Source organism: Puccinia triticina, chromosome 7A, assembly GCF_026914185.1.
Source record: "Puccinia triticina chromosome 7A, complete sequence".
NCBI classification, from domain to species: domain Eukaryota; kingdom Fungi; phylum Basidiomycota; class Pucciniomycetes; order Pucciniales; family Pucciniaceae; genus Puccinia; species Puccinia triticina.
Window position 1 is genome coordinate 3,763,825 of NC_070564.1, and position 13,875 is coordinate 3,777,699.

At 47.1% G+C, this 13,875-nt stretch overlaps 3 protein-coding genes across 3 annotated transcripts; 2 read left to right on the forward strand and 1 right to left on the reverse strand.

Annotated features, from left to right (window-relative positions):
• Nucleotides 1-5,567: 5,567 nt before the first annotated feature.
• Nucleotides 5,568-6,735, forward strand: PtA15_7A421 (uncharacterized protein; the record flags this gene model as incomplete). The annotated part of the gene is made up of 2 exons (XM_053171026.1): nucleotides 5,568-5,626; nucleotides 5,706-6,735. 2 exons carry the CDS (start codon nucleotides 5,568-5,570, stop codon nucleotides 6,733-6,735), a joined length of 1,089 nt encoding a protein of 362 aa, XP_053022248.1.
• An 889-nt stretch (nucleotides 6,736-7,624) lies between these two features.
• On the forward strand, nucleotides 7,625-9,927 carry PtA15_7A422 (uncharacterized protein; the record flags this gene model as incomplete). The annotated part of the gene is made up of 9 exons (XM_053171027.1): nucleotides 7,625-7,840; nucleotides 7,917-8,012; nucleotides 8,099-8,219; nucleotides 8,310-8,632; nucleotides 8,743-8,926; nucleotides 9,008-9,074; nucleotides 9,161-9,339; nucleotides 9,436-9,686; nucleotides 9,769-9,927. 9 exons carry the CDS (start codon nucleotides 7,625-7,627, stop codon nucleotides 9,925-9,927), a joined length of 1,596 nt encoding a protein of 531 aa, XP_053022249.1.
• Nucleotides 9,928-11,192: 1,265 nt separating this feature from the next.
• On the reverse strand, nucleotides 11,193-12,954 carry PtA15_7A423 (uncharacterized protein; the record flags this gene model as incomplete). Its single annotated transcript, XM_053171028.1, has 5 exons — nucleotides 11,193-11,620; nucleotides 11,711-12,065; nucleotides 12,140-12,543; nucleotides 12,616-12,709; nucleotides 12,799-12,954. 5 exons carry the CDS (start codon nucleotides 12,952-12,954, stop codon nucleotides 11,193-11,195), a joined length of 1,437 nt encoding a protein of 478 aa, XP_053022250.1.
• Nucleotides 12,955-13,875: the final 921 nt, after the last annotated feature.

Here is a 13,875-nt window from a genome sequence, read left to right on the forward strand (position 1 = left end):
TATTTTCAAAAAAATAATAGAAAAATTGTGCGGACGACTCCCAAAAAAAATATAATTGGGAAAACAACTCCCAAACCCGGTCCCGGCGACGTATGGGAGTCGTTTTCCCAATTTATGGGAGTCGTTTTTTCAAGTCCCTTCTTTTTTTGTCATTTTTGGTAAAATTACATTTCCAACTCCCATACTATGCGGGGGAGTTATGTTGAACTTAACCAAGTCCCTCAAGACTTTGGGCCCCCGGGGGGCAGGCTGAACTCGCGAAGCAAGCCTCTGTCAGAAGGGACTTACACCGTACCTCCCCACATTGGCACAGCAAGAATGCCACTTTGATTCCAGTTATGTTCACAGTTGGTGAACAATTGTGGTCTTTTAGGGCTGATAGCATCCTCTGAGAGAAAGCTACACAAAAAAACAACCACCCATTGTGCACACAAGCTGCAAGGTGCAGCGGTCAAGTTGTGCACTGCTTGTAATTCCAGCTGTTTGGGGATTTTTGTCAAATTTCCGCAGGTGGCATGATTTTTGCCAAACACTTGAAATTATGTAGGTTGGATAGGAAAAATCAGGCCTACAACTTAAGCTATTTTATTCCAAAGAATGTCAAGGGGGCAAGGAATTATAAAGCTTCAAAAATTCCACCCAGCCAAACTCAGATTCTTGGCACACCAAGAAGGGGCAATAGCACGCAATTCCCTCCTGCCAAGGGCTTTTGGAGGCTGGCTTTGCAAGACAAACGCCTGTAGCAGAGGGACATTGTTAAGTTTGGAGTCATGTACATTCCTACTCGCAAAAATCACGTTTTGGGAGTCGGAATGTAATTTTTGGGAGTCAATTAGCTAAGCCCCTAAGAAAAATGTGGGATCCGTGGGGATCTACCAACACAAAAAAAAATTGAAAGGGTCCAAGCATCTTGGAAAACACAATACATAGACGGACTTACTTCGCGCACTGCAAAAAGCTCTTTGTGAACTGCGCGTGAAGGACACAACTTTTACAAAATATTTTTTGACCAATCAATGGAAACGCTTATTATTGTCCTCTGTGAATTTATTTGGAGTTTTTTGAAGCTTCCTTGTATGGTTCAAAATCCTACCAATGAAAAAAACAAGTACAGTCATTTGGGGACCTGGAATCCATATTCCCAAAGGCCAAAAAATCCAAATAATGTAGTAAATAATGATAAACTAGAGGCCAAGGCGGCTTTGCCGCTGCAAATCCAGTGGCCATCCCACCACTTTCAATCACCCTTTCCCTTAACAGGCTAGCCATATTAGATAGGCAAAAATGATTTTAAAACTGGCTAAGTAGACTGTTGTGAAGTATCCCCCATACACTGCTAAGGAACACAAACTTCATTGCATCCCATGCATGCAAAAAAAAAAACAAATTTCTCATTCAAATCAATTTCATGCAAAAAAAATGGATTGCACAAGTCTTAATCTGAATAAGTCAAGCCCTCATTTTTCTGTGAGACTGATCAATATATAGCAAAAATGATCAAAGAATCCAATGACAATTTGATTATGATTCATCTAATCACTTCATACTCCTCCACATTCAAGCAATCTCTGTCCATGAGCCCCGCTGTCTGATTGTGTGACCCAGTCCATCTGGAGTTTGATCAATGTTGCCGGGAGGAGGGCCCCAGGGAGAAGCATCTTGAGCGGGTGCAGCACTGATTGCCATTGACACTTTCCAGTTGCTCTGCACAAGTGCCACCTGCGCGGGGGCAAGGGTTTTTGGTCAGAGGGGGCTGGACTTAACTAAGTCCCTCCTGGGTGTGAAGCGCCCCCCTCCAAATGAGGGACCAACATTTTTTTTTTTGGCATGACAGGTTTGCTCAATGTACATGCACAGGCAAGAAGCCTGCAAATCTATCAGTATTTGTTTTGTTACATAACACCCCACCTTAATGGTCAAGGAATCAGCTACCAAGAAGGCCTCATAATGGGTAAGACGCAGGTCCCTAGGGGCATTGTCTCACAGATTACACTCCATTTGATGTCAGTGTCATCAAAAAAAGCAAAATAGCTTCTGCTTTTCATCCTTTGTTCATACACCTGTCAGAACTATGGAAAAAAAGAAGGCCAATGTGTCACTTTTTTGCCTCAAAGGAACTGTATTCACTTCACTGTTTCAGGGTACCCGGTGGAGTGTCTCACAGGTCAACTTCTGATGCTGATTTTTTGTTGAAGTAGAGGTGGTACAGCCCCAAAATTTTGTGAGGTTGTAGGCCAAGTGTAGACCTTCATCATGTTTCTTACGGTGCCACAATAGCTATTGCTTTGAAGTTATTGCAGACTTGGGATTTTCTCTGCAAAATCTGAAAATGTCCAATGATACACAAGTCCCTCCTTCGGAGGCGGGCGCGAAGCGCCCAGGAGGGACTTAGCTCAGTATGGGAGGGGGCCTTCGACTCGCAAGCGGTACGGCAGGGGAAGGGACGGTGGGGGAGTCACATTATCACATCTACTCTTGATGACCGGTCTGACTGGTCATCGAGAGGTGGTGAGTCCCCTCAATGACCTGTCTGACTGGTCATCAAGAGGTGGTGAGTCCCCTCAATGACCGGTCTGACCGGTCATCAAGAGGAGATGTGAGTTCCCTTGGTGACCAGCAAAGAACGGTCATCAAGGGGAGATGTGAGTCCCCTCAATGACTGGCAAAGACCGGTCATCAACAGCTGTTAGTCCCCACGGTGACCGGCACAAACCGGTCATCAAGAGCTGTGAGTCCTCTCAATGACAGGTCTGTGCCGGTCATCGAGATGTGGTGAGTCCTCTTGATGACCAGTCTAACCGGCCATCAAGAGGTGGTGAGTCTCAATGACCGGTCTAACCGGCCATCAAGAGGTGGTGAGTCATCTCAATGACCGGTCTAACCGGTCATTGAGAGGTGGTGAGTCCTCACAATGACCGGTCTAACCGGCCATCAAGAGGTGGTGAGTCCTCTAAATGACCGGTCTAACCGGGCATCGAGAGGTGGTGAGTCCTCTCACCGGTCTAACCGGCCATTGAGAGGTGGTGAGTCCTCTCAATGACCGGGTCTGTGCCGGTCATCAAGAGGTGGTGAGTCCTCTTGATGACCGGTCTAACCGGCCATTGAGAGGTGGTGAGTCCTCTTGATGACCGGTCTAACCGGCCATTGAGAGGTAGTGAGTCCTCTCAATGACCGGTCTAACTGGCCATCGAGAGGTGGTAGTTGATCTCCCAATCAGCGGTCTTTGCCGGCCATCGAGAGGTGTTGAGTCCTCTTGATGACCGGTAGAAGAGTTGATGTGAGTCCCCATGACCAGTACAGGCCAGTGGTCCAGATTGGTCATAGACCATCTGTACTACATAATACAAACTGAGCCCCCTCTTTAGGCCCTCGAGCAAACGGTGGGCCGTTACAGTTAACCGTAACTGTAAAGTATTGAAAAATAAGTTACAATACACAACAAAGGGTAGTTACGTTACGTTGCGTTATCCGCACAATTTTGGTAATGTAACTACCCCCGTTATCCGGGGCCCCCCGTTACTTTACTAGTAACGGGGTCATTTCAGGCCCCGCGCGTAACATAACCGGCCTCAAAAATGAGGCCCGTTATCGCGTTATCCCCCGGATAACGCAATAACGGACCATTTAAGGCTTTTTAGCCTGTTCTCAAGGGCTCCGCGCGCCTGGATAACGCAACAAGCATAAAAAAACCCGCTCAACGTGTTGCAATAAATTAATCGCACTGCCGTTACGCGTAACGCGTAGATAACGACAAACTTTTCGTTACATTACCGTTATCTACGCGTTACGCGTAGCGTAACTACTCTTTGTTGCAATACAGAAAATTAAGATTATCAAGTGTATAAAATAAGTTAACTATAACACCCACGGGTGCAAAAATATGCAAAAATACCCTAAATAACAGCAAATATTGGCCATTTTTCTTAGATACAGCCAAAAACATATTGTAATTTATCGTAAAGTATTGAAATTTTGATATTTTTTTGATAAAATTAACACCTTTTTCTTAAAAATAACGGTCAATGTGTTACACGTTTAGGCCTAAATATCGTAATGTAACGCATTGGCCCACCGTTGCTTGAGCTGACCTGTAACCACTCGGATGAGTGTGTACAGGCCAGCATTGTGCCTGCCCAGGCGCAGGGCCCTGGCAACCTTCAGGGTGCAAAACATGAAGGCCCAGGTCGTGTGCAGCTGGGTTGGATACTTAAAGGGTGTGGGGGAAGCTGTTTGTCCCCCCAGGGGATGTGGTTTCGTCCCACCCCCTCCCTGGAGCCCACTAATCACTTGATTAGGGCCTCCTTGCTGACATTTTTGACCGACCTTCTTTTGCCTGTTGCTCCGGCACGGGCTGGAGGGTCAATCTGAGGTGCCCTCCTGGGTGTTTGGGGATTAATTTCAAATTTTATGGGATTTTTGCTAATGAGCACAGGCAAAAACTTTGATCTTGCCTTCTGTGTTTCTGTGATTTTAATAAACTTGGATATGTATTCAAACTTTTTAGCACTTTTTGGCCACTTTGTGCAAGAATAAGGCTTTCAAAATTTAGGGAAGTTCACCACTTACTGGCGCATTTTGGCATATTTTGAGAAAACATTACTGATTTTTGAAAGCCTTGTCCTTGTACAAAGTGGCCAAAAAGTTCTAAAACTTTTAAATACATATTCAACATGATTCACTAAATGTTTTGGATTTTTTGGCCTGTGGGAATATGGATTCCAGGTCCCCATATGACTGTACTTTTTTATTTATTGGTGGGATTTTTAAGAATACAAGGAAGCTTCAAAAAACTCCAAATAAATTCACAGAGTACAATAATAAGCTTGTCTATTGATTGGTCAAAAAAATGGAAAAGTTGTGTCTTTCACGCGCAGTGCGCGAAGTGTTTGCAAATTTTGCGCACTGCACAGTGCGTGAAGAGTTTTTCGCAGTGCGCGAAGTAAGTCCGTACATAGATTAGATTTGCAAGCAGTGGACAAATTATTCTGACTTTTGCTGTAACACCTGCAGTGGATTGCGGGATAGACATGCAAGTTTCGTGTTCAGCGCCATCACCGGAGCGAACGAATAATCTTGCAAGATCTGAGAAGAAGATTCGACTCGGTCGAGCAGAAGTCGGTGGTCAGATGGCGGGAATTCATTCCTGATTATAGCAGATTATGTTGTTCCTCAATAGCGTGGTTGAATACCGAGGATGATAAGGAAAGAATATGATTAATGCATACCTCGGATCTCGGTCGCTACTCCCGCCGGGGCCAACAGTCAAGAATTGCTAGAATGGCCCAGGTGAACATGTTGTAGGTCTCTTCGAGTGGGCTTGACAACCACCCAGGCTTCAACTGCCAAGCTCATTGTAAGAACTAGAACTGCATCCCTCCTACCGACACACTCTTACTGGATAAGGGTCAATAGTACCCCTCTCAATCATCTCCGGCTCAGGTTACCATCGACTGTTCTCCCTGATTACTCTCCTAGTACAGTTTGTTCTGCCAACGAACTTCGAGGGCTGTTGTCTACGCCCTTTAAATCATTTTACAAGCTAGTTGATTTCCTCTACAAGAAAATCCATGTACTTCTTCTTCCTGGCAGTGCCTCTCTCGTTGGTAGTCATTGGTGTGATCTATTAGTACGTGGCTTTTATATTTTTATTTTTCGACTCGAGGAAAAGTTCTAAAAGCTCTCTATATACACTGAATTTTGCGCAGTCAACGAGAAAAGCGAAGGGAGCAAGAATACGAAGAACCGCCGGCTGAAGGATATTATGTTTACCCAGCACCGCTTCCCCATCAAAGCGCGCTCCACCCCAGCCAGTATTGGATGGCACCTGGGGCTGACCCCCAGGGATATCCAAACGATCGACAAGCGTTTGCACCTCAGCCAGCGCCTTATGAGGCCCCATCCCGTCACCAAACGGCTCTGATTCGGCCTCCGAACACGCCGGAGGTGCTCTCCAGCTTCCATGATTTGCAAATCCAAACACCCGAAAAAATCGCTCAGCCTGGACTACTTAACGCTTCGAACACCATCGCGTCTGAAAAGATGCTAGTCCGCGATGAATCTTGCCTCCTCCTCCCTACGCCAACACTCAACAAGGAGACGTTCTTCTCACCTATGGACAAAGATTCCAGTTGGGCGAAGCAGGATGTCGAGTATATCGATCAACTCCACTCAGCTCATCATACACCGCCTGAACTCTCGGCCCGCAAAGTTGGCATTGAAGAGAGGTTAGCTGATCGACCGAGGGAAGTGAAAGTGGGCACCAAAGAATACATCGGAGCGACGGTTCTTCCGGAAGAGAAAGGTGATGATTCGATAAAATCTGACTTGGGAAGGGAGTGCGCATTTGGTTCAGATTCGGTCGACAGTTTCCCGCTGAGTATGGGGACGGTCGAGCCGGCTCGAGGGACAGGAGCGGCTTTGGGACGAGAGATCACCGAGGAGATGGTACCGGAGACGGCCCAAATGGCCGTGCACGAGTCAGTTGAGGAAGAATCAGGCTCGGTGGAGGCCGAGAACCAGCCTGAGCCGCTCCCCCGCTACACCTCCGCGGACGCCCAGATCTTCGAACAGTTCAAGTATAACCGGCTCTCGTTCAAACAGGACCATAGCTATATCGGTCGACTGAGGGACAGCTACCATCCGCCAGAAACTGTCTCGCAACCCACAAGAGTCATCCGAGATGACAACTTCTACCTCAAGCCCTCTCCACCCTGCAATCCAGACCCAAAACCATGAACAGCGCCATGTCATTTGTCTTTCTTGATCCATTTTTATACCTCGTAAGCATTAAGCAACATATATATATTTGATATTTTTGGCTAAGCTAGAGGGAGCTGTCAGGATTTTAATTATGAGGTTGTCTTGACGGTGAACTCATCACCTACACATTATCATTATAATTGACAGTTGATCATTTCGAAACCAGTTTTTAATATGTGTATCTCTCTTCTTTTGTGTCTAAAAAGAAAACGCCGGGCTCATCTTGTATTTTTTCTTTCTTTTTCTCTTTGTGACTTATTACAACTGCTGAGTGTGAAGAAAGTGTCTAATTTGAAGTCATGCTAGTTTATTTATTTGTTTGTCTTTGAAAATAATCCCCTACAGCGTTACCCCAAACTTACAAAGTCAATGGTCTGTGAATGATAAAATGCTTATTAGTCATCAAGTGCTTAAGATCAGCCCAAACTTGAGATTGAGCAACAGTACGATAAATAAGTCAAGATGATAATAGGTGTTATGTTTGCTTCACCCCAAAAAACCATGCACGGCTGACTGACTGAATGATTTCTGTTGTGTTGAAGGACTGCAACGTACGGTGCTGACCTGGTGCGCTGGTCATTTTTTCTCCACCTTTCCAGATGGCATTGACTTGGACTGGAGTCTGGACCATCGAAGCCGCAATTACAAGGCCCAACGGGCCAGGCAAATGTCATCCGGCCCGACCCGCGGTGTGGGACATAGCGATGACGTCAGGAGAGCCCCTCCAAGCCGTTGACCTCTGTTGCCGACCACAACAGAGTTCAGCCAGGTTCAAGTTTTCAACCATCACAAGCTGTCCACTTGGGAAGCTGTTAAGAAAAATAATTCGAGTCAAGAAGGCAACAGGAGAAAAGGGTGGTCAAGGATGGAACACCGATTACAAGACAGCATCGGATTCGACCAACTCGCTTGGATACTCGCCACCCTCATACTGCTGTCCTACCTCCTCCCATCCATCCTCAACCCGGACCAATGCTGGCTGATCCACCCGATCATCCTAGCCCATCAGGCAACGTTCTCTCCGACTCGCAAACAGTCTGAAACGCCGACGATCACCAACTCGGGCGCATCCCCACATTCCGTGAGTAGCCAACCTGCCTGTATGCGTCTCAATGGCTGAGCAAACTCATATATATCTTGCTTGAATTCCTTAACAGTTGTCTGTTACACCAGATCGCTCGGTTAAGTCGCTATACGATCTTTTGCTCAAAGCCCAGGGAAAATTACAGCAGATCGGCCTCCATTCGATCGTTGTAAGCCCTTAAAAATGACCTCAGATCCGATTATATGCATCCTCTAATCGGTGTATCCACACGATTGATTCGACAACAAAAAAAAGCCGCAGAATGTTTCTCTCAAGACGCTGATCTCCAATGCCCGCAATCATCTTTGGTCGAAAACCAAAACCGGAAATGATCCAGACCATCCACAGGTATTAATACTTTGCGTGGATCCGTATCGTGAGTTTCAAGCCACCCCTCCATGCCCCTCAATCAAATGCCGAAAAATGACGCATGTTTGCTCTGAACCAAAAAAAAAAAAAAATACAGTCAAGTTAGTCCTTTCGTTGGCTGCGGCGACACTCCCGATGGTGACGATGGTAGGAGCCCCTAAGCTCTCCGGGACGATGTCGGTGGAAGCCAAACGTGCTTTGGAGCCCTGCCTCGACCATCTATCGTTGGTGATCTCCGATCTGTCAACAGATGTTGTTCAGGAATTGTTGGGACCAAAGCTGCGAGCAAACTGTGAAATTTTGTCTGTCAGCGATACTTCTGGTTGGTTCCAGCCAAATGAAACTGAGAAAGCGGCCCCTGTGAACCTATCTGAGCTTTCTAAAGCAAGACTGCGGATTGTTCATCATTCAACTAAACCGGTACGGGCGATTTCCGTTTCTGGGTTGCTGTAAGCACGTCAGTTTCGAGAAATAGCCATGTGTTTATCTTTCCGGTTTTGGGTTTGGCAATGTTCCACAATGACCAACAGGAAAAGGAGCCCCAAATATTCGAATTCACGCCCGAAAACCTACTGGCTGGGATTACCGGATCGCTTGGCCTATTTCCGTTGGCCGGAAAGTTAACAGCCAAAGATACAATCGCATTGGAGTTCGGAGAGGACGAGAACATCTGGGGATGTGAAAGTTCGATAGCAGTGGCGGGGCTTTATGCTGGTGGGCGCAGATGATCTCATCGTTCGCCTATCATACTCCTCCAAAAAAGAGCTTTCCCTAAATCCTCCTTACTCACACTAGGTGCCGACGTCTATTTTGTCAACGGGTTCAAGCATCTGTCCGAGTGTAAACCCACCGTGCTGGCCATGTTTGTCCATCCCTGATTGCATTCCTCTATCTCTCTCTCTCTCAACTCTTCCTGACCAACTAATATATTTATTCTCGACTCCTTAGTAAAGCGATGACCGCCCAGATCCTGGCAGAGGAGATCGTCCAGCTCAGCAAGCTGAGCTTCCTCAAAAAACTTGCAATAGGACGGCGGTTGTACCAGGTTTCCAGCGGAATGCTAGGCAGTCCATTACCTGAGACCAATCAATGGGTCGGCCCCAAGCTACGAGCAATCTTGACAAACGGTGCGTCCACATTTCTTGCCACGCTATCTCTCAAAAATCCTCTCTTTATCTTTAAAAAGAAAAAAACAGGCAGCTGAAATGGGATCCTCCCACCAGACCCTATCTCACAATCCTCAGCAACATTGATTCGTGCGGGATTCGGGGCGAGTTTACAACGATTATATGTGCATCCGGTGGCCGCAGGCCCAGTACTCGCGGGGCAGCAGTACGATTTCCAGTTCGTCCAGCCGCACCGGCCGGCGACACAGGCGATGATTCCGTGCGGGCCACCGGCAGTGAATGTAGAGTGCAAGATTGTTGATGTTCCTGAGCCTGCGCTGGTCAACCACGATGCCTGGAAGGGCAAGGTGCGCACAACCCCCTCTGATCCCCCAATCAACCATGCTCACATCATCCTCACCCTTCTATGCTTTATCCCTCCGCTATAAGCTACTTGTCCGCGGCCCTTCCATCGGAACCGAATCGGCCTCCGCTCAGCAAAGCTCTGGTAGTGCCAACCAGCCCTTCTACGCCGTCGCTGAGGTCGCTCAAGTGCTTCCTAACGGCACTTTTCTTGTCTTTTCTCCCGCAGTAACAGGAGATGATTGAGTTGTCGATCGTCTCTCTCTTCTTCCGTTTGTCTGTCTTTGCGAATTTCTCTCTGCTGTATCAAGGATTGGAAAATATCCGCCCGGCTGGCTGCATGTAAATACCCCTTTTCTTCGATGGGTGCGTTACGTCGGGCTGCGATTTGTTGGGCCCATCCGGCGGCAGAGGAGTCTTTCTGTGTTTCTCTGAATCATTGAAAGTTTTCTTGCGTTCGACTCACAAATCCAGCCACGGCCCTTGCAATCCCAGTCGTCTGGAAGATCCCAAGTATGTGGGTAATACATACACGTTGAACATATATCAAACAGTTAAGCATGTCTTTTTGAGCATGTGCAACATCGTGCAATTAACGTGTCCAAAAAATGGCTGGGGAAAAGACTATCTACCCCAGGAAGCCAGTAGATGACAGGTGACATCAAGATAAGGCTTGAGCCCAACAAAGCCCCACAATGACGTGGCAAGACTCATGCGCAAACTGCATGCAAGGATTATCCATCAGCAGATGAAGCCTATGCAACGGTTTCTCTATCTTGAGTGTACTTTTTTTTGTCATTTCAGTTCTGATGAGGGTACTAAAACAAACTGGGGGAAAAAAAAAGGGGGGGGGGAATAGAAAGGGACAAAGGATAACTGAAAGGAAAGTGCTGCGGAACAAAACTTCACAAAGCTCCGGCATAGTATTTTACCATCAATATGTGGTGCAAGCTTCTGACTGCTGGTGGCGCATGCATATTCGTTTTTAAAGTCTACAAAAGATCCATGAATTGAAAGGAGTCTTTCTTGTTGAGGTTCGTGAATGTTTGTTACGATGTCACCTAACCTCCATGGATAGCGGGAGTGACCGTGTTTACCTAGTCAAAGTTTGTGTAGACATCGTTTTGTTTTCTCACATTTTACGTCCCGAATTTGAGCACCATCGGGGTCAAAGTGGCAATTTTCCCATCCATGCTGTGATGCTAGAGCAAGGCTGAATTTGGGCCCACCTGGTGGAGTTTTGCCTCGGCAGTCCTTGGGAGGTGTTCTTCTGAGTTAAATTGCAACTTTCTTTGTAATATTTGCTTTGTATTGGGACATTTTTCATTATTTTAAATCCAATAGAAACAGTTATTAAATTAAAAATCACTCTTGGCCAATGTTCTACATCAAGGAATACAGTAGCCTGTATGTGGAAAAAAATGAGAAAATTAGGTCGAGAAATTAAAGTGCCACAACTACGTTGGTTAGTGATGGGAACAGTGCGGAAGGTATGGGGGAGCCACTGAAGATCAGGCGCCAGGCTCAGGCGCACAGGCAGGCGGGATGCAGAAAGTGTTTTGAGAGGGTGTGATGACTGCAAAAGGGGTTCTGAGGTAATAAAAGTCCTTGAAGAAGCCGCCATAAGGGTCCCTCCTGGGTGCAACCTGGTCCCGAGTGTCATACTGGAACGCGTAGTCAATTTCATACTGGTGGTGATGTGGATCCAGTGGGCGGCGAGGGGGCCGGAATGGAGGGATGAACTCCCTGTCGTGAAGGGCATACCAGTCGACCTCGCGGAAGTACTCGTACTCACGTCGGATGGTGGGCCAGTCAAGTGACCTCCGACTAGCGGAAGGTGCCAACAGTCTTTTCAAAAACGCCAGGGCAGGGGGCTCGATTTCGCGGGGGATCTCATATTGCCCAGCGTTGATGAGTAGCATGACCTTTTTATCATCATCTGTCAAAACCCAAGGCAAGAGAAAAACAGATTCAGCTGTTTGCTAACTGTTGCGATTGGTGTAAACGTGAGATGAAGAGTTGGACGCACCTCGGTGGAATCTGGCGTCCCTCGGTGGGTACTTTTCGACATCAAACGGATAGCATGCGAACAAGCTCTGGTACATGATTACTCCAAGCGCCCACCAGTCGACAGATGGGCCAAACGATGTGCCTCTGACCATCTCCGGGGCCATGTAGTACGTAGTCCCAAAACACACGTTTGGAGCTTGCTGGTTGGAGATAGTTCGAGCAAGGCCGAAGTCAGAAATTTTTATGTACCCACTATCGGCTATCAGGATATTGTCTGGCTTTAAATCTCCGTGTACAACGTCACTCTTATGGATGTAATCGAGGGCTAGGATGATTTGGCATAAATAAAATTGAACTTGGGTAGTGTTCATGGGCTGTCAAATCAAAAAGTTGTTGGTTAATTGGAATCCGTGCAGGAAAGCAAGATAGGAAGAAAAATAGCACTGACAGCATAAGCCTCCAAATAATTGGTAAAGGTCCCGTTTGTTGCAATTTGAAGTCCAATGAACAAGTGCGTGTCATTTTGGAAGGCACACTCAATCATTATGATGAAAGGGTGGTGGAGGGAGGCTAATATTTCAACTTCATTCTTGCGAGGTGCTTCACGGCTTGAAACGGCACAATCCGGCTTGGCCATGACCTTCATGGCAAAAGCGTGCTGGTTGTACTTAGTCCGGGAGAGGTAGACGGTTCCAAAGGAACCCTGTCCAAGGATTCGTGAGAAGTGGAATTCGGAGAGGTTAGGATGCTCTGGATAAGGGATGGGGCTTGTGGAGCGATCGATTTCGATGTCTTCGGGCTCGCGCTCGTCGAACCGGGAGTCAAATGCACTTGACCCGGAGAGGAAGGACTCTGCAGGAGGTATGAACTCACGTTGGTCAGCAGGTATCCATGGAGGGCGACGGGCCGCAGCTGAGGGATTACCAGCGGTAGCTCCAGAGGGACCAGCAAGGGGAGTTTCGGAGGGTTCATCGATGTCCATGTCTGAGCGGATAAGCACTTCGGCTAATGAAGCTTCCTGGCGAAAAGTGTTTTTGAAGAAAAGGCTTGAAGATTAGAGGAGACTAGACCGAGGTGTTTTGAGCTGCTGAAGGCCCACAGACACACGAGCCAGGTTAATTTATAGGAAACCATTCCTTGAGTCGCGGCGGCAAAGCTTTTGAATAACTGCTCATCAAATGCCGGACCGCTTTTTGCGGCAATGAAGCTTTTCGATTTCTGACAACGAGCGCTGAGTTGGTGGCAAGGACGGCGGAGAAGCATTAGACGCTGTGTTGAATGCTCGAATCGATGGGCTCAGCTTGCAAAGCCCGACGCTTGCGGTGTTCGGAATGGTCCGCTGGAGGTTGTGGAAGAGAGGTGCTTTCCAGACAAAAAGCATGATGCCGAGTTCTACATTCAACATGAGTATGTCCACTGCGAAAGGCTGTTGTGTTCGAAAGCTTCCATTGTTCAGTGGGTCACAGAAATAACAAAAGACGTGTTGAGAGGATTGCCATATGCGGCTTTTAAAGCGGCAACATGGCCGGGGTCGGACAATCCGGACCAGCGGCGCGGGAGGCCATCCGAAATTCAGTGGATCGGTTCCGCGGGTCGCGTTCCACGCGCTTTGGGTGGTTGTGGACAATTCTGGGCTGAAACCCGCTCTACTTCCTTTTAGGTGATCTTACATTGAGGATTGAGACAAGCAAGGTCAGCCTAGAATTCCATGAGTCTCAGGGTGCTTATCATGGGGGGTTATTGTAACTGCTCAACATTCTCAAATGAAATCCATGCACGGATAAGTTTGACATTACGGAGAACTTCCCTGGGTGAAGACTTTCAGGTTTGAAATTGAACTAACGAGCTCGAAAGTTGCTTGAAAAATCCAAATCAAAAGAGTTATTGAGCCAGGTGTTGACCGAACTGGTCCCGCCTTCCAAGTTAGTTCCAAGCCGATTTTCCTTTTCCATCACTATAGAATGGGACAACATTTCAGATTTTTTAGAATATGTATTACTTTTTTGAAAATTGACGAGACAAAAAAACCCAATTGTGACCATTACTTGCGTCTGCTGCACATACTCATGACTTACGGATCGTCACACTTAGGAAACGTGAAAGTGACGTCGGCGCCATTGATGGCCCCTGATTAACTCGAGTAGAATTTCGTTTCAAAAGCCAGAAGATTCCAGCTTGTACTCT